This window comes from Trachemys scripta, chromosome 2 (genome assembly GCF_013100865.1).
Source record: "Trachemys scripta elegans isolate TJP31775 chromosome 2, CAS_Tse_1.0, whole genome shotgun sequence".
Lineage (NCBI taxonomy): Eukaryota > Metazoa > Chordata > Testudines > Emydidae > Trachemys > Trachemys scripta.
In genome coordinates, this window is record NC_048299.1 from 241,396,793 (window position 1) to 241,424,641 (window position 27,849).

General features: G+C 38.9%; 1 protein-coding gene across 4 annotated transcripts in view; it reads left to right on the forward strand.

The window, feature by feature from the left end:
* The first annotated feature begins 1,600 nt into the window (after positions 1-1,600).
* Positions 1,601-27,849, forward strand: part of DPY19L4 (dpy-19 like 4) — a 46,576-nt gene continuing 20,327 nt past the window's right edge. Inside the window, exons 1-14 of one of the 4 annotated variants that reach the window (XM_034763303.1) lie at positions 1,601-1,821; positions 6,664-6,771; positions 8,746-8,870; positions 10,886-10,976; positions 12,036-12,157; positions 13,732-13,877; positions 15,831-15,954; positions 16,710-16,844; positions 18,283-18,414; positions 18,509-18,607; positions 21,028-21,101; positions 23,480-23,638; positions 25,680-25,799; positions 26,732-26,852. In XM_034763303.1, coding sequence (XP_034619194.1) covers positions 1,812-1,821; positions 6,664-6,771; positions 8,746-8,870; positions 10,886-10,976; positions 12,036-12,157; positions 13,732-13,877; positions 15,831-15,954; positions 16,710-16,844; positions 18,283-18,414; positions 18,509-18,607; positions 21,028-21,101; positions 23,480-23,638; positions 25,680-25,799; positions 26,732-26,852 — 1,566 coding nt within the window. In that variant the 5' untranslated portion in view covers positions 1,601-1,811. Of the gene's footprint in view, positions 1,822-1,986; positions 2,129-2,341; positions 2,540-6,663; positions 6,772-8,745; positions 8,871-10,885; positions 10,977-12,035; positions 12,158-13,731; positions 13,878-15,830; positions 15,955-16,709; positions 16,845-18,282; positions 18,415-18,508; positions 18,608-21,027; positions 21,102-23,479; positions 23,639-25,679; positions 25,800-26,731; positions 26,853-27,849 lie in introns of those variants that run through there. The other 3 variants (XM_034763304.1, XM_034763306.1, XM_034763305.1) reach the window with 3 other exon arrangements.

Genomic DNA, 27,849 nt, shown 5'->3' on the forward strand with positions numbered 1-27,849 from the left:
TTTCCAAAAAAATAGGGGACTTTTTGTCATGGGGTCTCTGTGACACAGGTCTGGAGTTATATGAAGACATTACAGTGACATCATCATGTACAGCCTGTAGCATAAGGCTGTATACTCCTGTGGAGCAAAAAAGCCTATATAGAAAGCTGTGATCTCAGTCCCATGGAATAGAGACCACTAAGGAGAATACCATCCCCACCCTCTCTGGGACAGAAAGCTCTGTGTTGAAGGCTCCTATGCCACTTTAGCAGACCCCTCAGGGATGGCCAGTTAGTAGCATCTACAGTACCCACAAAGCACCCTCTGCTGTTTTGTCAGGAAGCAACTCCCCATAAGGGTGCCCATGCCACAACCATCCAAAGCAAAATGTATGTCTGTCCATCATATGAAACAATGCCATCACAGCATCTGTGTGTTTTCTTGTGGCGGTATAGTCCAACCTGTGAGGAGCAATGTCATGAGCAGATATTGCATAGGAATGCATAGGCTCCCACTGAAGACTTTCAATGATACAAGGCTCTTTTTTTCAATCAGTTTTTCGCACTTGCCTTTCTCAATGTGTTTACAACCTTTATTGACAGCTGCTCTCCATTCAGGTCTGTCCTTGGAAGTTATGAATTTTTATGCCACATGAACTGAAATTCTTCTGAAGGATGTCTTTGAAGCATTTATGTTTTCTGAGTCTCAGCTCACCATAGAGGACTTTTGCTGGGAATCTATCCTCACCTATTCTGATAACATGACCTGTCCATCTAAGTTGAGCTTCGATAATCATTACCCTGTTGCTGGTTGTAGCAAAGGGTAGCCATAGCAGAGGCAGGACCCTAAGGCCCTTGTATGGGATGTGGAAATGGCCTGGATTGCCTTGATCCATAACTTCATGATAGAACAGGATTTGAAGAATGGTGCCCTTCACACAACTTAGAAGAGCCTCTGCTTTCTGTATGCCTATGGGACATATGAAGTAAGGGTTGCGCTAAGTGCAGAGGAGGCAACACTGACAGTTGTGACAATGCAGCCCCAGTTTTTAGCTTTGTTTATTGTCGAATTGCCATCTCGGGGGAAGGGGACATTGAAACTGCTTTCTAGTTACAATGTTGTCAACGTTTGTGATTTTTATTACAAGTCACATGATATTTGGTGTTTTCTTGAAGCCCCAGCTCCTGGAGTCATGTGAATGCATGAGAATCCCTGCTTCCGCTTTGTTTTAAAAGTATATTTCTAGTGCTGGTGTTGCAGAGAATAGCTTGAAAATACAACACAAGTACATCCTAAAGATTCAGAACCTAGAATGCAAATAAAAATAAACCCAGTGTATATATCTGGGGGGGCGGAGGGGGAAACATGATTTTAAGCTATGGTGATATCTGAGAGCTTGTGGTTTGTTCACTCAGCGCCCCACTGGCTTTGCCCCTCTGGGTGTGTGGATGAGTCTCAGAGCTTTGGGCAGGACAGATTAGTGGAAAAGGAAGTTCCCCCATGGGAGGGGAAACTGAGTGAGCATCACTATGTTCCCTCCCCTCCCCCATCATATCGGAAGTGATTTGAGACCCAGCGTTGCCTCGGTACTTGCACTTGTGTGCTCCGGCCACCTCCCCGCTCCCTGAGACTAGGGTTCCCGGTGAGACGGCAGCGACACCAGGAGCAGCAGGAAGGGAGGAGCGGCCGCCGCTGCTTGTGTGTTTGAGCCGATCCGCTCCCGGGACCACAGGGAGGAGAGGCCGCGGGGAGCGCGGACCAGACGCCCTCGCCCTGGAGAGGGTGGCGGGAGGAGCAGGCGGGAGCCCTTGCGGCTCTGCCGGAGGCTGGCGATGGAGGAAGGTGAGAGGCTTCATGGCGTGTGCCCCCGTATCACCCTCCCCCGGGGCGCTAGGCCGGCCATGGCTGTGGGCGGGGGGGAGGGGCGTTAGGAGCGGCGGGGGGGGACTGGTGCCAGTGACAACGGGGGCTGCTCGTGCGTCGCCCCTGCTTGGCGCGGCCGTGACGTTCCAGGGGCGAGTGCGTGCGGCGCGAGGAGGGCTCCTCTCGCGCGCGGGGGGCAGCGGCAGGCTGCGCTCGCCGCGGGTGGTCACTGGCCGTTTGCCGTTGGACGTGCGGTGTGGGGTTGCCCCGATGACGTAGGTCACAGGTAAATGTAAAAACTGCAGCGCAGCCGATCGCGTGATGTTGAATGGCAGAAGCAGGGTGTCAGTGGGCGCCCCTGGTTGCTGCTCCGGACTCGTCTTCGTGTGTTTTTAAAAATATGCGTTTAAGTAAATTTCACAAGGCTTTTTATGTGCCTCCATGAGCCTGCGCCGTTGTTTTGGTTTGCCCCAATTGGAGGAAATCATCATCACCGTCTAGTCACCCTGCGCTGTGTGAAGACAGAGCTAAACTTCTCATTCGTCAGTTTGCTGTTACAGACCACTTGTTGCTTTATTAATTGCAAATCTGTGGCGCTGTCTTCGCTACTGTGTACTCTGCAGTGTCTTACTGATCACAAATCCATCTACTCCAGGCTATTTTCCTTTGACTCTAAACCACACTAGATGAAACAATGGTAATGCTTAAAATCATTGGATTTCTAAAAGTTCTGTAAATGGGAAATTTCTCTAACTGCAAGTACAGTAACTCCTCGCTTAATGTTGTAGTTATGTTCCTGAAAAATGTAACTTTAAGCGAATCCAATTTCCCCATAAGAATTAATGTAAATGGGGGCGGTTAGGTTCCAGGGAAATTTTTTTCACTGGAGAAAAAACTATATATTATATAGATATACACACAGTATACATTTTAAACAAACAATTTAATACTGTTCACAACTATGATGATTGTGTAGCTTGGTTGAGGTGGTGAAGTTAGAGGGTGAAAGAGGGAGGGATATTTCCCAGGGAATGCCTTGCTGCTGAATGATGAACTAGCAGTCGGCTGAGCCCTCAAGGGTTAACACGTTGTTAATGTAGCCCCTCACACAAGGCAGCACGAACACGAGGGAGAGGAGACAGCATAGCAGACAGAGACAGACACACACCTGGTGTGTGGGAGAGAGAGAGATGTACACTGCCCCTTTAAGTAAGCTGACCCACTCTTAAGTGCATTATGTTTTTAAGTGGATCAGGAAGTTGAGACAGCAGCTGCTGCCCCAAGCTCTCTCTGTCTCTCTCAGTCTGTGTCCCCTCCCTGCTCTATATGGAGAAGGGGTAAGCAGGGTGCAGGAGTAGGGGGGAGGGAGACACCCTGACATTAGCCCCCTCCTTCCCACTCTGCACAGCAAGCAGGAGTCTCTGGGAGCAGCTCCAAGGCAGACGGCAGGAGCAGCACATGGCAGTGGGGGGAGGGACAGCTGAACTGCCAGCGATAGCCTGCTGGGCGGCTGCAGCACAGGGAACTTAGGGAAGTGGATGGGGGGCTGCCGGTCCACCCTGGTTACAAGCCCCCGCCGGCTAGCTGCAATGGGTTGCTCTTCCTGCAAGCAGTGGACAAAGCAGGCGGCTGCCAAACAACGTTAGAACGAGCGTGAGCATTGCAACAACTTTAAATGAGCATGTTCCCTAATTGATCAGCCACGTAACAACGAAACAACATTAACCGGGACGACTTTAAGTGAGGAGTTACTGTACTGATTTTATGAATAAAACCTGTGGCACTTCTGGAGTCAGAGAACAATGATACCATATCCAGATGTTCCTAAATTGGGATGAGTTTTATGTTAGAAACATGGGACTATTCTTGTCGGGATGCTGCCATTTTAAAAACAAAATAAATGTACTACTGTAGTTAAAGTATTACTGTATTTGAAAGACTAGAGAGAAAAAGATTTTTTTTTTCAATGTATTTTGTGTTTTGAAATCACTCTGTGCACAGTCAGTTTTCCCTTGTTGCTTATGTAGGTATAACCTTTCTCACCCCCAAAAATAAAGGAACCAGAAAAATCTTGTAAAATCACAGAAGTTGGCAGGGAGTTTTAAGGGTTGTGTTGGCTCCTGAAACTACTGTTGAAATCTAGTCAGTTTCATAACATGAGTTAAGTTGACATTGTCCCCTTGTAAGTTATTTTAGCTCCTACAGAAACACTGAACCCCTAATCCTGCAACTGGACCTGGATGGGTGAACCCTGTAAAATCTAAGGCACTCCAAGTGAGCACGAGGGTCCAACTCAGAGATCTAATTGCATATAATTTCATAGTTTTTAGGATAAACTAGAAAACCTTGATGATTACTGTCTGCTGGTCATTGCTGTTGCCATGAAAGTATCCAGAAATGCATTGTTTGGGTATATGGTGCTGAATATCCAGAAGAAACATCTTTATACAGTTGTCAGATCTGTAATCTCAACACTGCACATGTAAAATAATCAAATAATTCTGAGCTATAAATGAATTTAACCCAACATCATTTTATAAACAATTAAAGCGAAGCCTTCCTGATATGGCTGTGCAGAAAGTAAGTTGAACAGAGGAGGTCTTTTAACTAAAAGTTGAAGACAATTGTACTGGGAACCTTGGAACACTATGAAGTGGTCATTTAAGATGAGAAGCTGCTGGAGGTGAAGGAACTAGAGCAGGGGTTCGTTCTCAAACGGGGGGTCGGGACCCCTCAGGAGGTCATGAGGATATTATGTCATGGGGTCATGAGCTGTCGGTCTCCACCCCAAACCCTGCTTTGCCTCTAGCATTTATAATGGTGTTAAATATATTTTAAAAGTATTTTTAATTTATAAAGGGGGTCGCACTTAGAGGCTTGCTATGTGAAAGAGGTCACCAGTACAAAAGTTTGAGAATCACTGAACTAGAGGCTGTGTCATAAAATCAAAATCCTGGACTTATTTTTAGTTGTCACCTTGTTTGTCTTTTATTTCACCTAATTAAAAGGATTTACAGAAGTGGAAACAACAGTTTTTTTTCTTATTCAAGGCAATTGTAAATCAAACAGACATAGCATACTTGTATATTTTGTTTATTGATTTTGTTAGTTGTTGAGCAATCCAAAAAACCAATGTCCAGATCATTTTGTTGACTGATCTGTATTTATATCAGAATTGGAGGTTTTAAGTTTTTTCTTTTGGGATTTTTCTGTGATTACTGATAAATTCAGAGTTTACTGCAAACATCTGTTATCATTAAAATTTAGATTGTTTGCCAAAATATATATATATATATATATAGGCACTAGCTGCAGTGGTACCCTACTGATATTGCTCTGGTAATAGCTGGTATGACAGAGTAAGGTATCTAAGCTTTCCTTTTAAAATGCACACAAAATATCAATAAACACTTATTGCTCACCCAACCATGTAGATTTTACTTTTTCATATTGTATAAACACAAATTATGTGTCTGTTCTAGTACACTGAGTTTTTAACATTACTGTCTAACTTTTTTTAATTTCTTCGGAGCAAGGTGGGAACTAACTTATGTTTATTTGGATTTTTATACCATGCCGCCATCATCAAATTTGAGTGCCCTAGAGATTTCTTTTGTCAATCATATTCCCAAACCTGCTCCCATTGAAGTAGATGGAAACTTTGCATTGCATACAAAAAAAGACTGTCAGATTATAGATAGATTATCCCTAACCACACACAATCTATATATTTTGCTGAAAATATATTTTAAAACATTGTGTTTAAAACGTATTTCCTAATAAGCCAGACACCATTTTGAACCGTCTATTTATGTTATATCCTTTTCCCGTATTTCTAAGTCTAATGACTGGAAATTGAAGCTAGACAAACTTAAACTGTAAATAAGTGCAATTTTTTAACAGTGAAAATAATTAACAATTGGAAAGGTTTACCATAGGATGTGAAGACTGATGTCTTTAAATTAAGATTGGATGGCTTTTTAGAAGAGATGCTCTAATTGAGCCCCCAGTTACTGGATGACATTCTGTGTCCTATCTTATGTAGTAGGTCAGACTAGATTCATAAAATGTTCCCTTGTAGTATTACTATCTATGAATTAGCCTGTTTGCCCTTTAGATTGTAAAATCAGGGTGGGGTCTTAGACTTTATTTTTGGAAAACATTATGGAGTCTACAGAAAATAATAACGAGAGCAGAAACAGGCCTATAATCTTACTATGTGCCTTCATTAAATGACTTGCTTTTTAAACTATATGATTCTTGGTTAAATTAGCATGTATGGATTTCATTTGAGTAGACTTGGAAGTTAAAAAGGTCATCACTATTCATCTTTATCTTTTAAAATCTTGACTATATAAAAGTAGCAGTAACAGGCAGTTCTTTTAAAAAGCAATGTGTGCCTGATGCTGATCTAACTTACTAATGTAAATCTCAAGTCAGTGAAGTTACACCAATGTAAAAGCAGTGTGAGAACAGAATCATGTCTATATCCATTAATTTAGACAACCTGCTTTCTCCATTATAAAGTAACCATAAAATAAAATAACAAACTTTCAGTGAGGGTTCTAGTGATATCACAATCCTCAAAGCAAACTTTAATGAATTCTCAAAAGTATCTCATGATGGAATCAATATGTATTACCCTCTTGTATGTTAGTTATATATTCAATATAAAGGTAGAAAGTTGATTTAACACATTTTTGTTTAATGGGACTTTTATTGAATGTACTCTGTGTGAGGTTGCGTCAGTAACAATAACTGCTGTGTAGATTTCTTAGAAATGATACTATATATTGCAATAACTTCTGGGAATATCTTAAGGGGCAGCAGACCTGCGACAAAGAAAGAAGCAAAATTGCACAGAAACTGACAAAATGGCTCCAGATGAGAGAAACAAAGAAAACCCAAACCTGGGAAGATCGCCAAAATGTAAGCAGCAGCATTTTCTGTTAACGTCTCATTTTTTATTGTTCTTCTTAAACTATGTAAATTGTATGGAATTATGTTTCTAGTACAATAATTATAGAATAATTATTTTGAATGAGATTCTTTGGATGATTAAAAAATACACACATGCCCTTCAATCTACTTATGGTGCAAGTTTGCATATCATGAAGTAAAATGATAGTGCTTGATCATTTCAATTTTTTGCAGTGTGCAAATTGCATTTCTTCTTATAGAAAATCTCTGCTCAAAGTTGCACGTTTTTGCCTGTTTAAAAACAAAACACTCCATTCAATTTACATGTGCGTGTATTTGTACACACTTGCATCCTTTAATGGAGTCTGGAATTTTCTAGTAGCTTATAAATTGGGACGGTTGAATTGATCTGCAGCAGGAATAGAGGAACTAAAATAGTTCTAGTTTTATAAGAAATAGAACAACTAAAAGCTGTTGTTGTTTTATGTATGGGCAGTTCAATAAGTTTGTTACAGATTCTTAAACATTTTGAATACAAAATAGAGGGAGCTAGAGTTGAAATGGGTGCTGATTGAATTAAATAAATAGGTAAATTCCAAAGTAGCTCTGCCCTATCACTCATGAAGAAGAAAAAGGAAACGGTAATGTTAAAGTATTGGTGGCAATTTTCTTGAGAGCTAATGAATTGTTACCTTCTGTTGCCTGTATACATCTATTACAGTGTGTGTAATAAAATCCTGTCAGGACTGAGATCCCCACTTTGAACTTTAGGGTACAAATGTAGGGGCCTGCGTGAAAAACTTCTAAGCTTAATTACCAGCTTAGCTCTGGTTCGGCTGCCACCATTTTCAATGGATTCCCTCCCTGGGAAACCTTGAAAAACCTTCACCAAATCCCTGGTGAAAACAAATCCAACCCCTTGGATTTAAAACAAGGGGAAATTAACCATTCCCCTCCTTCCTCCCACCAACTCCTGGTGAATCAGTTCCAACCCCCCTTGGGATCTACAACAGGGAGAAATTAACCATTCCCCCTCCTTCCTCCCACCAACTCCTGGTGAGTCAGGATCCACCCCTTGGATCTTGAACAAGGAAAAATCAATCAGGTTCTTAAAAAGAAGGCTTTTAATTAAAGAAAAAGGTAAAAATCATCTCTGTAAAATCAGTATGGAAATTAACCTTACAGGGTAATCAAACTTAAAGAGCTCAGAGGACTCCCCTCTAGTCTCAGGTTCAAAGTACAGCAAACAAAGATAAACACTCTAGTAAAAGGTACATTTACAAGTTGAGAAAACAAAGGAAAACTAACACGCCTTGCCTGGCTATTTACTTACAAGTTTGAAATAGGAGAGACTTGCTTAGAAAGATGTGGAGAACCTGGATTGATGTCTGGTCCCTCTCAGTCCCCGAGAACGAACACCGTCCCAAAACAAAGAACACAAACAAAAGCCTTCCCCCCCCAAGATTTGAAAGTATCTTGTCCCCTTATTGGTCCTTTAGGTCAGATGCCAGCCAGGTTACCTGAGCTTCTTAACCCTTTACAGGGAAAAGGATTTTGGAGTCTCTGGCCAGGAGGGATTTATAGTACTGTACACAGGACAGCTATCACCCTTCCCTTTAAAGTTATGACAAATCCAAAGTTCAGTGCGGTTTTCTCTAGGATGTATTTTCTTCACTAGATTGTTTCAGAAATCATGACAGTTAATATGGGGGTAAATTTTCAGCATGATGTGTAGGTATTTATCTGTGAAATCCCCATTCAGCATTAGTGAGGACTGAGGGATAAAACCCCCTTTCAAGGAATGCAACTCTGCTATATGGTTTCTTCATGTGTCTGCAGTGAACTATTAGGTTAATTTTAAGGGCCTTAACTTGTTGAATTGAAAATAAACTAGTCATAGTGAACTTAAAAAAAAAAATTGGCACATTAACAAAAGTGCTGTATTTCTCTGGAGTATCTTTGCTTTTTAATATTCTTTTACAGATGTCTTATTTCAACGTTTTGCAAAGCTTTTCTTTGGCTGTGTCGCAGCTGTCACTAGCGGGATGATGTATGCTGTGTACCTCTCAACATACCATGAACGGAAATTCTGGTTTTCCAGCAGGCAGGTAAAAAAGTAGAATAGTTCTGAAATAATGTTATATTGTGTTTTTAATTCTCCCCATTAATCAGGATGTCAGGTTCAAACTTCTGGTTCCTGCTTTCAAATCCCTAAATCCTGTAGCCTTTGCTTACATTTGTGACAAGGTTTCTCCTTTGTATCCTTTCTGCCAAATGCCAATCTTAATTCCCCTCATCTCTTCTAACATATGTCTTCATGCCATTTTCTGTCCTGTTCTTATGGTTCGAACACCCTTCTAAAGTCTCTTGGAGAAGCCTCCACCCTCAGCTCATTCAAATCACTCCTGAATACTGACTTCTGCAGCAGTGCCTACATAATATTCTATGCACTATAAAAAACAAAGAAAAAATCCTAAAATGGAGCCACCCACATGTACATATGCCTAAACTGAGTAACTGCATAATGGTGGATATAATGTATGTCTGTCCTTCCCTCATCCCATTCTGGTGGATGCTGTATCCTCGCTCATTTAGGTTGCAAACTCTCTGAGAAGGGACCTGTATTATCTGCTGCTAGACATTAGAAACTTCTTGGGTTCTAATTCCAGTTCTGACCCCAACTCGCCCTGTGTCTTGAGCATATTCTTCATGTGTTCCTGATTTCCCATATGTAAAATGGACATAATGCTTTTTTTACAGGGATTTTGGATTCATTAGTAGTTAATATTTGCAAAGCACTATACTAATGAGAAGAGCTGTTATACCTTATGTATATATTTTAGTATGTAATCATCTAAACAAGCTTTGCTGGTTTCCATCTGGTGTTCTTGTTTTGACAGCATCAATACACTAACTAGGTTTTATACTTCTTGTCTTGTTGAGAAAACACTCTTTATAGCCAAAATAACCTAGAAGTTTTAAGAGGTGTGTTACACCCATATGATGTGTTTTACCTGTGTTATGTTGGCAAAAGGTGCTGTACTATATAAGATCTGTTCTAGATGTACTAAACCAGTGGCTCTCAAACTTTTTTACTGGTGACCCCTTTCACATAGCAAGCCTCTGAGTGTGACCCCCTTTATAAATTAAAAACACTTTTTTTATATATTTAACACCATTATAAATCCTGGAGGCAAAGTGGGATTTGGGGTGGAGGTTGACAGCTCGCGACCCCCCCCCCATGTAATAACCTCGTGATCCCCTGAGGGGTCCTGACCCCCAGTTTGAGAACCCCTGTACTAGACCTACAAATATTTGGAAACCATCATGTTGATTTTTAAGCTGTCCCTGCAAAGCATTGTACGGACAGCTGGAAGCGCCTTCTATATTTAGGTTGCTTAGGGCTTTCTATTCTAAGATTCTTGTGACCTCTTTTTAAGATACTTTAACGACTATGTTGTTCGGAGCAAGTCTCTAAAATTTTGCATGAGGAAAGCCCCTGGGTTAGAGAAGTGCCTTTTCTTTATCCTGTGACATTCTGTTCAGGTTTTGCTGAGATACAAACTGAAAATCACCATTTCTCTTGTCAAGTATCAGAGGGGTAGCTGTGTTAGTCTGGATCTGTAAAAAGCAACAGAGTCCTATGGCACCTTTAAGACTAACAGATGTATTGGAGCATAAGCTTTCGTGGGTGAATACCCACTTCGTCAGACGCATTGCTCAGAAAATTTTTGGCAGATTTCAAAATAATACATGAATATGAACATTCTAAAACTAGGCCCATGTCACCAAAGCAGCAACAGTGGGCGCGACACTGGGAATGCCTGAGAGCTGCTAGGGCAGCTGTAGTGGTGGGAGGACAGAGCCTGGCCGAGCTTAGTCTGACTGATTTACCATGTGGTTTTGGGCAAGTCGCTTTAATTCTCAGTGTCAGTTTCAGGATTTGTACATTATAGGTAACAATACATATATGACCGGGGTGCAGTGAAGATTAATATTTTAAAGATATGGATTCATAACCATATGCTATATTACAAAACTAGCCTATCTGAAAATATGTGGGCTTTTAGAAGAAGAAATTATAGGAGGCAAATATATATTTAATTATTTTATTTTCTTCTAGGAACTTGAACGAGAGATTACATTTCAGGGTGACAGTGCCATTTATTACTCATTTTATAAAGAACTGCTAAAGGCTCCTTCCTTTGAAAGAGGTATGACAAACATTTATTCTAGTCACTTCTATATAGGTTTTTATACTGTGCTTACCACCAGAATATCTGAGTTCCTTCCAGTAGTATATTAAGCAGCATGACAACACATGTATCATGTGTTGTTTGTTTTCTCATCCTCTTCCCAAAGGGAGATGCATGTGCAGTGAAGAGTCTTGTTTTAGTAGTGGTGTTGTCGGAGGAGCATAGTTTTTGAGCATGTTCTTCGTTCTGTAACTTTAAACAATCTTTTAGATTAGTTTACAGTTATTTATTAACTTTGAAAAGTCCTTTTTCCCCTTTGAGACAGTCAAACACTCTTGTAGATTAAGAAAGTTGGTTTTAGACTCCTATGTAGGTATAAGGGTCAGAATCATTAATCTCATGCTGACCGAACACTTTCAGATCTTTGCAAAAAAATAATAAACTCTCATCTACTCTATGGATTCCTTTGAGCCACCTTAGTTCGCTAATGGTGTTAATTGAAATGAATCTTATTCTGACACTGAACTGTATGTATATAAATTCTGATTTCCATTTGTAAAGTTGCTGCCCTGTCTTCTGGAATTTATGCATGCATGTTTGCTTATTTATAAATATACATACCACTTTTTTAAAGATGTGGATGATCTTTAATTTCTCAGTGGCTTTTCCCTTTCTGATTTTCATGTTAACCTCAAAATGTGATTAAGGAAAGTATACACCAAATTCCATTGTTTGGGAAGGGATAAATTGCATCAAGTGAACAGTTTTAAAAATCATGGTGTATATTAGGAACTGAATAGACTGTTTAAGCTTTAGGCAATGAACTTGTACTCTAAATTTAAAGGCTAGCTCAACGAATGTTTATAAATGGAAATAACTTAATGCTGACTTCCTCAAAATAATCAGGGTGAGGTTGCATCTAGTACAGTCCTTTCTTCTTTTTAAATTATGTGTGGGTGTATCAGTCAGTAGTCTTAATAGTCTGATCTACTGCCATCCTGCTTTTACACTACTATTACTGTTGTTGTTCCTACAAGCAGGATAACTGATTTTAGAAAAAATCTTTTCTGCCTTCAGGTGTTTATGAGCTGACGCACAACAATAAAACTGTATCGCTGAGGACTATAAATGCAGTGCAGCAAATGACATTGTATCCAGAGTTGATTGCCAGTGTTTTATATCAAGCATCTGGTAGCGAAGTATGTGTACCTCTTCAACTTTGCTTTTATTTTTACAGTATGATATGGGTATGAAGTTTTGTTTGCTATGTGTGTTGAAAGGATGTGGTCTGAGCATAACACTGGGATCCAGGGTCTCCTGAGCTCTAATCCAGTCTCTGACAGGCTCTCTGGGCTTGTCTATGCTAGACTTCTTTACTTAGTGCTGTTTGTTCTTTACATTTGTAGCCTGTTTCAAAAGTGTGGGGAATATCTACGCTAGCCTTTACATATGTTAACCCCTTGAGTTAATTGACAGTCAATTTGTATGACTGCAGAAGTTTATTGTAGACATATCCCACATGACCTTGGGCAAATCACAGTTTAGTAAGTCAGGCTTACTTCACAAAGGGAGGATTAAATAATGTTTTGGAAAAGACTTTGAAATCTAAATCTACCATACTGATTTAAATTGTTTCTGCAATAAAAGCTAGAAGGCCCTGCACAGTCTAGCAGCTTCTGTTTTGAGCAGGTCTACACTTGAAAGTTTTATCATCATAACTGTTGGTTGGAGGGTGTTTTTTTTTCCATTCAGTAACACATCTAATGTAGATGCAGCTTTACGGTTTAGAAGTGCCTTATACCAATATAGCTTATTTTGGTTCCCAAACTGGAACAAAGTATACTGGTATAAGCACTTTTATACTGATATAACTGCAGCCTGGTCAACAGTACAAATGCTTTGCCAGTATAGCTATACCAGACAAGCCCCCTAGTGTAGACACAGCGTATGCCTGCGGAAGATGTTTTTCTGTTGGCATAGTAACATCACACCTCCCCGAATATTTCGTGGACAGAAGTGCTCTTCTTTCAACATTGCTGTATCTGCACTGGGGTTTTGCTGGCATAGCTATGTTGGCTAGGGGCTGTGGGTTTTTTCACATCCCTGACCAAAATAGCTATGTTGACAAAACTTTGTAGTGTAGACCCGGCCTCCCTCTATGCTCTATGTGGGGGGGCATGGGGAGAGGTTAATCAGTATAGGTAAAGTGGCAAAATATTTACACTTAGAAAAGTCCGTTGTCTCTTTCCACTCCCCTGCTCCTCCCTACTTTGTTCTGCCCAAGCTGCATGATTGTATACTGTCTTCCACTCTCTTGTCTCTTTTTCTATATGCTCCCTTGATCTTGGAATCTCATCTGTAACCTCATCTGCCATGCCTTCACTTTATCAAAGTTCCTCCTTTAAATTCTCTCCCTTCAAGAGGCTTATATACTTAAAATCTCACTGCAGTAAGGTGTTATCAAACCTGATCAATGGGAAATCCTCACTATTAATACAAACCCCAGATCATAGCACAAAGATGTGTGCTAAACTCTGATGTTAATTCACTCTGTTTTGTACACACACACACACACACACACACACACACACACACACACACACAAAATCCCGGAGCATTTTTATGTTGTATACTTAAAACATAAGCTCTTATGATAGGGAGCATATCTTTTCTGTCTGTAAAGTATCTAGCACCCTGTTAGCAGTATATAGTAATAATTTACAATTTCAGCTCAGTTGCTACTATGTGTCTTTACTTTTATTTGTAATTTCAGGAGGTTATCGAGCCAGTGTATTTCTACATTGGTATAGTTTTTGGACTGCAGGGAATTTATATGGCTGCATTATTTGTAACCAGTTGGGTTATGAGTGGGACTTGGTTGGCAGGAATGCTGACCGTAGCATGGTTCATTATTAACAGGTAAGAAAAACATCTTTTATGTAATCTAGTTTGTCAGTAAGGCATTTTAAAAATATTGGTAGAGCTGGTCAGAACATTTTTGTTGAAACATTTTTTTAAATGTTATTTCATTGAAGCTGAAACGTTTTATGGAGATGTATCAATTTCAGAGTTTTTGATGGGAAGGTTTTTGAAGTCCAAGATGGATTCCCTGGTCACAGAGTGAGAGAGAACAGATGTTTCAACAAAATTCCATTTGGCAAAAACATTTTAAAGGTTTTGTTTTTGTTCCAGTGTGGAAGGAAAACAAATTTCAAAACCTTGACAATTGCCGTGAAATGGAAATCTCATGCTCTGGCCAGCTCTAACTGTTTTGGTTGTGATTCTCTTGCCTTGAACTTCATGCCTTGTGCATATCTTCAAAGCCTCTTGGCTGAATCTGCTTTCTGTAGCAAAGTAGAATCTCTCTTATCTAGAAGACCCTGTTATCCAAATTTGTTGTTTAATGTGTCACTTACCTGAAAACTCCCTGTTATGAACCCCTATAAAAGTATGTTGAAGAGTTTAATGCTGTGAATTGATTCTGAGAATAAACGATTGAGTTTAACTCCTAGTTTTGTCACTGATTTACTATGCATCTGTGATTTATTATTGGCTGTAAAGCACTTTGAGATTCTTGGAAGGAAAGACCTATGGAAGTGCAAAGTACTAATGATGTACAGTAGAACCTTGTTTATCTGACTCTCTATTATCCGTCTCTCCGTACCAAACAACCAGCACACACAGGTCCAGAAACGGGCAATCTCTTCTATGGCCACTAGATGGCACTCCAGCCACACACTTTCCCATTCTCCAGATTATCCGAATTTTTGATTATCCAATCTGGACCTGGTCTTAATTAGATCAGATAAACGGGGTCCTGCTGAATTTAAGTTGAACATGTTGAAGAGCACTTTCTTTGAGGAAAGGTATAAAGTCATCACTGTTCAGGCTGTGATCAGCAAATAAAAATGCTGTTCATTAGCTGGTTGGCTGAAGTACATGAAGTAGAAAAGGAAATGGTAGTGGTGAATAATCTGTATTTTTTTCCATGAGCAAGCAAAATTAAACAACTTTGGAAATTGAAAGCAAAAGTGGATACCGAGCTCTGAATGGACCACTGTGAGGGTATCTGGAGAGGCAAAAATTAGATAGGGGTAACATTTTTTTCAAGTGCCTAAACGATTTAGGAGCCTAAATCCAATTTTCAAAAGTGACTTAGGCACTTAGAAGCATAAATTTCACTGAAAGTCAGTGGGATGTAGGTTCCTAGGTGGGACTTAGGCACTCATATTATTTAGGCATTTTTGAAAATGTTACCCTGTGACTCAAGTTGTGTGGAAGCTGTTCAGTCACTATTTATAAGAAAATCCTACTGTTTTTTTGGTCTTTGCGCTCCATCAATCAGTAATCTCCATTTTGTCAGTAAAAGTCTCAAAAGTAGGCAGATGATCAACAGGTGCTGGATTGCTGTTTGGTAATGTTACATGACTCCCGAGACATCATGCAGATATGTTTTAAGCAGTTGAGAAAGTACTTGTCTAAAAAGTATATTGCGTAATAGTTGTAAAGTATCTATTCTCTCTGCCATAAACCATACTTCATCTTAATGTGAAAGGCACCCTTACGGGCCCTGACCTACAAACCTTAGTCATCTGAGTAGTCCTATTGACTATTCATATGCATAAAGTGGTAGAATACTTATAGCTGAATAAAGATTTTAAGTCCCTCCATTTTGACTATGTTAAACTTGTGACTTTTACCAATAGTAAAATAGCTTTTTGTTTCCAGTAAACAATGCAGTGTATTAAAACACCAGTAACAGGAATGGTTTGCTAATAAAATATCTATGATAACCAGAATTGGTTTCCCATAATATTTTTATTCCATAAGCAACTTAATAGTTCTGTTTTGTTCTTCTACGCTTTGTTTTAGGACAGATACAACAAGAATCGACTACTCCATTCCTTTAAGGGAAAATTGGGCATTGCCATATTTTGCATGTCAAGTTGCAGCTCTTACGGGCTATTTAAAAAACAACATAAATTCTTCTGCTGAGGTAAAACATAAGTACTTTCTTAACAAAATGCAACTAGTAGAAATGTGCTCCAAAGTAGTTACACCTTTGTCACCTTATTGTCTTTCTAGGCAGAAAAAGAAGAGAAAAAATTGTTTGCTTTTTGCAAAGCAGCCATCTGGAGTACACCTGGTACTTTAGTTTCACTGCAAAGTGAATATTCCCCTGTCCTCTAATGTTACCATGGTGATTGAGGGGAACAGTTTTGGAATCAACCTTGTACTAATGCCTCCAATTCTCTCACTTTTGAAATTTGTCAAAAGTTGTGTGGGGGGGTTGTTTTTTGAGCTTTTTTTGGCTGCATAAGGTTATAGAGAATTTGGTTCTTTCCTCACTATTCAGGGAGTCGGAAATATGGTGGTAGATACCTCTTCCTGTCCTTTGTCTAGGTTGGTAATTTCTTCTGACATGTCTCATATGATTTTGACTGCTTCAAATATGACCTCTTCTCTCCTCACTGAATAAGACTAAACTGGGGAAAAGAAGAATTCAGCTAACTAAAAATTAGCTGCTTATCAATAATATTAAGACCCCTTACCATGCCCACCCCCACCATCCAGTGCAAAGAAAATGAAACTCCCTTCTGAGAAAATTATGAACTCTTAGTTTAGTATTTTAATTCTTTAAAGAAACAATTTACATTACTAGTGAACTGATTTTTGTTTTAATTATCTCTCAATTTTTCTTATGGCAGAAATACATGATAATTAAATTAATGTTCTTCTGTGTTTCCTTAGAGGTTTTGCTACCTTTTGGTGAGTGCTTCAACATATACTTTCATGATGATGTGGGAGTACAGTCATTATCTGCTGTTTGTCCAGGCTGTGTCTCTCTTACTGCTGGACAGCTTTGCCCTTGTGCAGACAGATAAGGTATTATGACTCTTCAAACTATTGATTGTTTGTTAGAAACTTGAATTAAACAACTACAGTAACTGCAATGTTTTGTTTCCACAAACTCCAAAGGGCATAGATTATCTCTGTTTGTGAGTTAGAGCCAAACCTGGAGTCCAGTTAAAGTGCACATAACACTAGTCATGAGAATAAAGTGGCTTTAAGCTCATCTTTACATTCTCGTCTTCTGGGGATCAGGGGTTGGCGGGGCCTGGTCTTCTGACATAGAGCAATTTGAGGCTTAGGAGAGCCTGAGGGCTGCTCTAAGACTCACTGGTTGTAACACTTCTCTCCCCGCCCCCCCCCCCCCCAACAAAAAGAAAAAAAAAGTGGGGCCTGGACTGTTGCCATGAATTAGTGTACAGCCACATCTGCTTTGCTCTGGTCACGTCCCCTTTTCCTTTGTGTGTGGCAGCAGGGAGGGGAGGTGCCTAGGGGCTTGTCTGCTGGCTCTGTAGTACTGGAAACTCACTTTGCACTGAATGATTCTCCCCTATAGTTGGTTAAGCAGCCTGTACGGCTGGATAACTTATGTAAACAGGAGGTTCAGTAGGGGAAATATTTAAAGTTTGGAGCTACTCTAACAATGATTATTCATTTTTATATTCAATCTTTTATTTAGGTTCTTGTACTGTACCCCTCAGCATGGTATGTGTGTGCCTTCCAGATTTCAAAAAAACCCACAAAAGTAAACAAACTCCCCCTCCCCAAATACAGAGTGACTTACATCAAAAAATTAGCTTCCTTTCCATTTCCCCACAGTGGGGAACAAGTTATGCACACCAACCCTTACATGCTTTAGTCCCAAACTGATGGGGCAATATTGCTGGTCTATTGAAGAAACCACTATATTTTAAAATGCACATTGTAAATTCTTTCACTGTATATTTGCATATACATAAAGAATTGTAAGTATCAGAATTGCTGGATTCTGTTTACCCAGAGGTAAGTAATGGTAGCAAGTTGCAGTACCTAAATGTGATCATTCTAAGTAGTGTGACATGGTAAGGTGATATGCAAGTGAAGTGGAAGAAAAAAAGGTATCTCGTAAAACATAGCCGTTTAGTCATGCACTTTTACAAATGTGCTATGGAGTCACTGAGCGATAATTATGGAACCCCACCAACATTGCTTTTACATAGCTACCTTTCAGAGTAGAAATGTACTTTCTGATATCTCTGGATGGGAGGATGGGTGTTTAGCCAAAGTCTGTCTTCGTCAGCGTCAGGTTAGCAGGGCAACACTGTTTACATTTTACACTATACAAGCAATTTTTGCAATAGAAAACAAAATACTGAATTCTTAGGATTGTGCAGTAAAAGGATTCACAAATTTCTTTCACTTGTAGTTGTTCCACTGTTTTGTAAACAAGGTATGAACTATAGATTTGTTTTATTTTTATTTTTTTTCCCAACAGGTGCATGAAGTGTACAAAATCTATCTGTTCTCCCTGTTCCTGGGATATCTCTTACAGTTTGAAAATCCAGCTTTATTAGTATCTCCATTACTAAGCCTTGTAGCAGCTTTAATGCTCTCTAAATGCCTTCAGGTAATTGGGATATCGTTTTCTGAATCGGTGTGTAGTTTTTGTTGTTTACACTGAACTCCAAATAATTCACATTTTTAAATATTTATTTTTGCAGATGAATATGAAAAAGGGCACATTTATTTCAAGGATGCTAAAAATAATGTACTTTTACTTGGTATTTACGATATCAGTGACAATGAATTTCTTACTGAAGGTAAGATTTACCTTTAGAAAGAGACATTTAATTTGTTGATGTCCTATAGGGAGGGATGCAGTTATGTCTTTATAAAAGTAATCTTAGCAAAAAAATCTTTTCAAATGATGCTTATCCTGTGAAGCTGTTGTTGAACTAGGTTACTGGAAAATGGAAGAATTAAATCTTTAGCCACTTTTGTTTTACAGGGGAAATTTACAAATTAGGGCGGTCAATTATTCACAGTTAACTCAAACGATTAATGCAAAACAAATTAACTAGATTAAAAAAAGTCTTGATTAATTGCAGTTTAATCACATTGTTAAACAATAATAAAATACCAATTTAAATTTATTATAAATGTGGATGATTTTCTACATTTTCAAATGTATTGATTTCAATTACAACACAGAATACCAAGTGTACAGTGCTCACTTTATATTATTTTTTTTACAAATATTTGCACTATAAAAAAGATAAAATAAATAGTATTTTTCAGTTCACCTCATACAAGTACTGTAGTGCAATCTCTTTAGTGTGAAAGTGCAACTTACATATGTAGAATTATGTGTGTGTATGTATGTGTGTGTGTGTGTGTGTGTGTGTGTATATATATTAATAATGGGACTCAAAAACAAAACAATGTAAAACTTTAGAGCAGTGGTGGGCACTCTGCGGCCTGCAGGCAGCATGTGGCCCATCAGGGTAATCCGCTGGCGGGCTGCAAGACAGTTTGATTACATTGACCGCCGCAGGCACGGCTGCCCGCAGCTCCCAGTGGCCGCGGTTCATCGTTCCCGGCCAATGGGAGCTGCGGATGGCGGTGCCTGCGGCAGTCAATGTAAACAAATTGTCTCACGGCCTGCCAGCGGATTACCCTGACAGGCCACAGGTTGTCCACCACTGCTTTAGAGCCTACACATCCACTAAGTCCTACTTCTTGTTCAGCCCCTTGCTAAGACAAACAAGTTTGTTTACATTTACAGGAGATAATGCTGCCCGCTTTTTATTTACAATGTCACCTGAAGTGAGAACAGGTGTTCGCATGGCACTGTTAACTGAATGGAAAAATACTGTATCTTTTGTTTATCTTTTTTACAGTGTAAACATTTGTAATCAAAAATAATAAAATAAAGTGAGCACTGTACACTTTGTATTCTGTGTTGTAATTGAAATCAATATATTTGGAAATGTAGAAAGATATCCAAAAATATTTATAATAAATTTAAATTGGTATTCTATTATTGTTTAATAGTGTGATTTTAAAACTGATTAATCGAGCTATTTTTTAATCTCTTGATTAATTGCGATTATTTTTTAATCGTTTGACAGCACTAATATAAATGTGAACACAGTGAAAATATGTAGTTGCCTCTCATAACTCAAGCATTTTTATCCAAAATAACACTTGGGTTGAACCTAAACCCAGTCTACTCTGTCATAGAAACAGTCTGTGAATCATATTTTAAATTGTTTAATAAATGTGCCTCAAGCACAATGTCTGTTATGGCTTGGCTGGCCAGTGTGAATGGGGCAAGCATTCAGATTTTAAAATGATGTTCTAACCTAGGGAAAAGAGCCAGCAACCAGAAATAGGTGTGAAACATTTTAAGATAGACATTAATTTTCATTTTCATCTGGAACTCGGGAAGGGAGAATCTGTCTTAGTGGGAGTCATCAGGGGCTGGGATTAGACAATGGGATTTTGCTTTCACTTAGCCTTATGTTTTCGTGATTAAGTACCTCTTCTAAGTCAAGGCCTTTTTTTAAAAAAAAACTTCCTGCACTCCCTCCCTCCCAAATTCTTCTTGGTTTGTATTACTTAAGATAGATTGGAAAAAAAAAAAAGTCAATACTCACAAGATTTATGAGAGAACACTCAAATGCTTTCCTTTGCTTGCTGCATTAAGCGTGGGTTTTATGCTCTTGGAGCCACAGAAAAATTGGCTGATTTTGTAAAATGCATGAGCTGAATTATCGAGCCAGAGCAAAGTGAGTTAAGAAAAGAGTGTGAATGCTAAGGGATATAGTTTATTTGAAGGTATCTGATACACCCACAGCTTTTGGTTAAACCAGGGCTCTGTTGACTAGGGGAGTCAATTACCATCCTCTTTGGTTTGCTCTCTGCTGGGATTATACCCAGTTTGCAGCTTTCACCCTGCTGGTGGCTGGTCTGGTGGAAGCTGGCTGGCAATTCTTCACTCTCCTCTCCATTTGGAGAACCTGAATGAAGTGAAGAGTATACAACCTTCTGGGAAACACTAAGCAAAATTTATTTAAATGAGATTTTACTGTATTATGAAATTCCTGAACTGATAACAGCTTGGTTTTAACTATATTTTTGGGGTGTGTTGTTATTCCCTGCACTGTTTTGTAATCTGAAGGAAAAGAAGGCTATGTTACAGGTGCTACTTAGTTATCTTCGCTTAATTTTTTTTCAGACTTTTGTTCCCCATAAAGAAAATGAGCATGTGTTGAAGTTCCTTGAAGTAAAATTTGGATTAAACACAACTAAGTAAGTTTGAGCTATTTATTTACAGCTGTCTAAAATGCATAGAATTTTGAAATTACTTTGAAAAATACAAGCATTTAAATGCAGATGCTCCTAACATTTTGTAGGAGAACTTAGAAACTAATTTTTTACCTTATTTTTTAAAAAAAAACTTTAGAAATTTGGCACATACAGGATGTGCTTGGGATTTCTGGAATTCTGTAGCACTTCAGTGCCACTTCCTGCAGCAAGGGTAAAAGTTTCTGGTTTGTCTTTTTTAATATTTAAACTCTGCATCAGAGAGGCCTGAAAACATCCTACTTCTAACTAATATTTCTAAGTCCTGGTCTACACTGGGAGGGCAGCGGGGGGGATCGATCTAAGCTGTGCAGCTGAAGTCGACGTACTTAGATTGACTTACTGTGGTGTCTTCACCGCGGTGAGTCGACTGCTGCCGCTCCCCCACCAACTCTGCCTGCACCTCTCGTGCACTGGAGTACAGGAGTCGACGGGAGAAGGCTTGGGGGTCGATTTATCGCGTCTAGACTAGACTCGATAAATCGATCCCCGCTGGATCGATCACTGCCCACTCATCCGGCGGGTAGTGTAGACATACTCTATTAATAGTGGGAGACTAAGACGATGATGGGAAACCATGGAGCTAAATTCATATAGTCTAGAAAGGGGAAGACTCTGGAGAGAGAGAGAGATGGCATCAGCAATGAGTATTGTTACCTCAAACGTATTTTTGTAAGTAAACGGAGGGAATTATTGAAAGTTTTGGAAGATTGTAAGACAAAGCGCAGTAATCCTTAAGGTGAGAAGAAAATGGTAGGGCTGGATATTAAAAATGTGTTCTTAACCATAATAATTGGGCAGGGAACTAGAGTACCAGAGCCAATGACAGGCATCATCACTGCAGATATTCTAGAATATCTTAGATGAGACATAAATAATGATATTGAAATATGCACTTTGTTGGACTCTGAGAGCTCCTAGCACCTGAGGCCAATGTTTACAAACTCTGTACAGGAAGTTCTACCATCTCCACTGAAATGCACTTGCCTCTGTACAAAATGACTTCACAGCATTTCAGGACAGGAAGTAAAGAATACCATTACATACAACTGAAATTTCTTTGGGAATTTTAGGAAGGCAGAATGTAATAAACTTAGCCAAGACACAGTGATTAACATTCCTATTTTTCCTGAAAGCTCCAGAAAGGGTCTTTAATGGCTATATTTTGTCAGGATTTTGGTTTTATCTCAACTAACAGGTGTGTTAGAGATCTGTATATGAGACTTTTTACAGTGATTGGATTATTTCACTTTTAAGACATGGAGTTACTCCCCTTAAATCAGTAATTGAGACAAATGGATGAGAGTCCTCCCGGATAATTGTGAAACTTCCCTTTAGAATTATGGGAGCTTGATCTGTACTCTCACAATTTCCTGTCTCTCTTGAGGTTATCTTAGAAGGCCTGTTAAAATCTCTCACAATCCATGCTTCTGGGAACAGCGCTGGAAACTGTGGGATAGGTACCAAGATGACAGTGCAACTAAATTTGTTTGGAACAAAACTAGAGGGGACATGGGATTGCGGCATAAGAGTTGTTAAAGTGACTTATCACTAGTGCCCACTAATGTGGACACAGTGCACTGTTCATCCTTAAACTGGTTCTGTCCAGACACATTGATTGAAAATGGTTTGATTCTCTAGAGTAGATGCAAAAAGAAGAAAAGAGGGAGGAGAAGAAAGTGGGTAAGAAGTCCTAGTAAAGATACAGGAGATGAAGACATGGACAAATTCAGTGCATCATTTACATCATCAGTTTTACATTCCAGTAGAGGATATTGATTTCTAGCAGTACATAAATTAAAGACTAGACTTTCTCAGTTCTCTAGTTGAACTCTTTTGTGAGAGGAAGGAAGGATTGTCAAGTGATTAAGACCCAGGACTGGAACTTGGGAATTCCATGTTCTTTTCTTGGCTCTGCTGTAAGCTACCTATGTGATCTTTGATAAACTAGCTCAGCTTTCAGTTTCCTTCTCTGTGAAATGGGGATAAACACACTTCCTTTCCCCAAGAATAAGTCATTAGGTTTAATTCATTGATATCTGTGAAGTACTTTGTGATTCCCCAGAATGAAGTTTTTAGAAATGGATTTTTCCCTGTACAGAAGTGCTTATAAAATGTTATAACCTGCTCTTTTCAGATCACCAAATATACATTTCAAGGATGAGTTTATGAGCTGATTTAAAAAAAAAAAAAAAAAGCATGCTTGCAAAACCATTATATATTTGAAAAAAAATTGTTATTGGGGAGGAAATATATTAATTTGGATTCAGCTGAGCAGATAAGCTAATAATTTCTTTTTATATGTGATATTTCTACCTTACTAGAAACTTTACAGTGAACTGGCTTCTTTGTCAAGAATCCCTTCAGACACCATCTCAAGACTTTTTTTTGCGGCTAACTCAGTCATCTCTATTGCCTTTTTATATTTTAGTATTAATTATCTGCCTTTCTTCTGTAACTCAAGTCATTTTTAGGAGAATTAGGTAAGTGGTTTATTTTTTATCACTTATTTTTATACAGCTAATTTGAGGATTATGAAATTATATATGAAGGGTTAGTTGTAATCTTCTGATAGACCAGGGTTTAAAACTGTATAAAACATTTATGAATTTAGCGATAGCTTGATAGCAAATATGAGTGGAAGAGGGCTCCATAGATAATTCCCTGAGAGGTAGTACATCACCCACCCTTGCTGCCAGAAGAGAGGAGGCCTGGATCCTTCTAAGAGCTTCTTATGTGTCAGCCTCTGACTAGTGTGTTTCTGCTGCAAGAGGATTCATGTTTCTCTAGTATTTGTCTTCACCACAGCCTCCTGGCTGCCATGAATAAGGTGGAGGAATGGAGAAGATCTCCAGTAGTCGGCCTCTCCTCTGTATTTTTTGGGCTTGATCTCCTGCGTCTTCTGCTGCTGAGAGCCAAGCAGTAGAGTAAAACTGACCTGATTCCTTTGTTTCACTATGGCCCACAGGATTCTAAAAAGAACCAATGAAACTGACTAGTGTCTTCTTTGAGTATGTCTTCACTGCATGCACGCGCGTGTGTGTGTGTGTGTGTGTGAGTGATTGCAGCAGATGTAGGCATACCTGAGCTTGCTTTGATTGAGATGGCTCACTAAAAATAGCACTGAAATCAGGGCAGGGTGGGCAGTTGCATGGGTTAGCCACCAGAGTACAAGCCCGCCTGGGTACACACTCAAGTGTCTAGCTCATACCACCACTTATGCTGTTGCAGCTACACTGCTATTTTTAGTGAGCTAGCTCAAACAAAGCTAACCCAGGTGTGCTTACACATGCTGCAGTCAAATCCCTTGAATACAGTGTAAACATACCCTTAGTTTGAATCTGTTTTTGCTTGGTAAAACTGTGAACAGTAGAAGAGGCAATGGAACTGTCTGCAGGCTTAGAATGGCACCGCTGCATAGGTCCTAATATAGAAGTTTATCTTTGGAATCTTAAGTGCTAGAAAATTACCTTACTCGTTTCTGAAGAGTTTACATTATGCTGACTGTAATGAAAGGTATAGATTCCCTCCTATGCCAGGTCAAGCTTCCCACTTGTGAGGGGTAAAGATGAGAGTGGATTTTTCAAAATCTGTCAGACTTTTAGGAGATGAAGATTATGCCATATTTATTGGAAAGTTGTTTCCCCTGAGATTTGTAACAAGTAATCAGCTTTGATGCATGATGATTTTGTCAGTTTTAATTTTCTCATTCTTCAGATTGATTTTCACTCGTAATAATCATGACAACTTTGTGACAAGCAGTGACTTCAATTTATCCAACAAAACTCTTTTTTGGAAAATCTAAAAAAAGTCCAAAAATTATTTTTTGATTGTGAAGTATTAATAGTCTTAGTTCTCCATTTTGTCACAATTAAGTTTATTATTGTGATGTAGCTTAAAATAATTTTATGATTGAATAAAATCTATTCCTTCCCATTCCACCCCTCACCTTCCAAGTTGGTGAATGGATTTGTTTTATATTTGCAAGATAGCAACCTAAATCTGATACTACTAGGATCTGTAATGATGAGATTGAACTGTCTTCCATCCTTTTTTCTGTCCTCAAATTATAGGTGCAGTTTCACTGATTCTACAGCTTGTAGTTGGGCTAATAATGTGACAAAGCATGGTTTAGCTTAAGTACAGCATACTTCAGTGCAGAATAGTTACGTGTGTGAAGCCTTCTTACTCTTGAATTAGATTCTCTATTAAAGTTATTTATTATTTGTGTTATCGTAGTGCCTAGGAGCCCTAATCATGGACCAAGCCATGGAGCCAGACAAGCACAGAACATAGACAGTCCCTGCCCCCAAAGAGCTTACAATCTGAGTACAAGACAAGAGACAGAAGATAAATAAAGACAGATGGACAGGGGGTACAAGGAAACAATAAGACAATATTGGTCAGCATGATAGATAGTGGTATCGGCACACCAGTGGCCTAGCTGTTGTCAAGTTTTTTGTAGATATCACAGCTTGAGACACTGTGTGAGATAAATGCTGTTTCATTTTCTTCCAACTGCAGTGGTGAACCACTCAAAGAAAAAATTACACTTGACGATGGCCGAATTGGAGAGAGGCCAGAGATAGCTTATCATGTAATCCACACAATGTTAATGGGTTCTCTTGCAATGATGTTGGAAGAGTAAGTTTTATATTGATATTTCTGTTTTGAAAGTGGCAAAATATTACTAACTGGACATGGTACTTTAGTCACCCTTTTAGAAGTTGTCCAAATTGTCCCCCTCCCTCATTCTTCTCTGAAACCCATTTGACATACAACACTACTAATTACTCTAAGAAATAGGTGAGTGAGCTTTGCCATATATCTCCAACAAAAAAAAAGTAGACTATGCCTAAGTGTCTTTGGTTTCTTGAACCCATTTTCTTGGGTTTTCCCAGCATAAATCTGAGAAGTTAATTGGAACAAATTTTTAATCATTCCCCCGTTGGTCTTCAAATTCAGCTGCTGTGCTAGCATTCTTTTTAAATTCGTATGTGCCATTGAAATCTTATGTAATTTTTTGATGCACCAGGTAGTTCATGGTTAAGGCCATTCTTGAATCGTGGGATGATTGTCCAATAATTGCTGCTGAGTTGTGGACAAGCCATGAAAATTGTGGAAAAGTAATAATCGACCTATTTGTGGTAATAAGGTCCATTATTACTTTTCCACGATTATTTGCTGTCAGGAGCCCGGGGCTCCCACTGTCAAAATTGCACTGAAAGTCTAATATCACAGAAGCCGCAATTTCCAAAATATTGCAAATTAAGTAGGGCCTTATTCATGGTGTATCATGGAAACTAGAAATGGAAAAGACCTCTACTCCATCTCATTGTCTGTTTAGAACATCATGAGATGTGTGTTTTGACATGTCAAGCAACAGCAAAGCAGTTTAAAAAGATATTCTGGACATTTATTCTTATGACACTATATGTAATGCTGTTTAGACTAGAACAATGGCATTTTCCAGACTGTTAGCCAAATAAATTTTAGAGACAGGTGTGTGTTTGTGTCTGGAGTCTGAATACAATCTGTGCAATGTCTCATCTTTGGATTTTTGTGGTGTTTCCCAGCATAAAGTACCTGTGGACTCCCTATATGTGTATGCTTGCAGCATTTGGTGTATGCTCCCCTGAGCTTTGGATAACGCTTTTCAAATGGCTTCGACTGAGAGCTGTACACCCAATATTGCTGGTGAGTCATCATTACCAGTTATTTTTAGCCGTTAGTGGTAGTTGTTATAGCTAATGAGTACATCTCTTTTACAAGTGATGAGTAATTGGGAATTCTAAAGAAACATTTAAGGTTAGAAAAATAGGGCAGCCTGGACAAATGTATATTTAATTGTCGGGAAAGATTGAAAAATTGTCAAACTAAACAATGGCTGGGATTATTCATATAAGGTTTGTTGAGACCATTTGTCTGCTCATGTTTATGCTACAGCCTCTAATCAGGGTTTAAGAGGGATAAATGCTGCAGTGGGAATCAGGACCACTTCTGTTGTAATCCCAGCTCTACCACTGATGTGATGAGTGGCCTTGGGTAAATCACATCTCTTTTCTGCCACATTTTACCATTCCATAAAATGGGGATCATATCCAGTTACCTGATTCAAGGGTGCTCTGAGGAATAATTATTTATTGAATGTTTGTACAATGCCTTGGACATGTCACTTGCTATGTAAATGCTAAGCAGTAGTACTCTGTAAGAATTGCCAAGGCAGTTCTTCCAGTGGTAATGTAGTTGATACCAGGTTATGTAAGAACATCTATTTGTTTCTATTTCATGTTTTATTTTGTGCATGCAATTAACTGATCTACTGCAGTTTTAATTGTCAATAGATTGCTTTGCATACATTCATTACTAGAAATTACCAAAACAGTGTTATACTACTCCTTCTTTGCAAGACGAGGTTGATTAGCTGAAATGCTGCTGTGCTGTATAATAGGCTGTTCTTTTGTATTAATACTGGGATTCTGAATGAGAGAATAAATATGGTTAAAGGGAATTGAATTACACTTTTCATTCTTTCTTTTTTTCTTTCTCTTGATCACGTTAGTGAGAGAGAACCTGTTCACTCTTGCTTCCTTCGCCAGCTCATGTATGCACTTCATCACTGTTACTTGAAGAATAAACTATTCAGACCCAATACTACTAAAGTTACAGTGAGCCAAATTCTGCAGATTTTAAT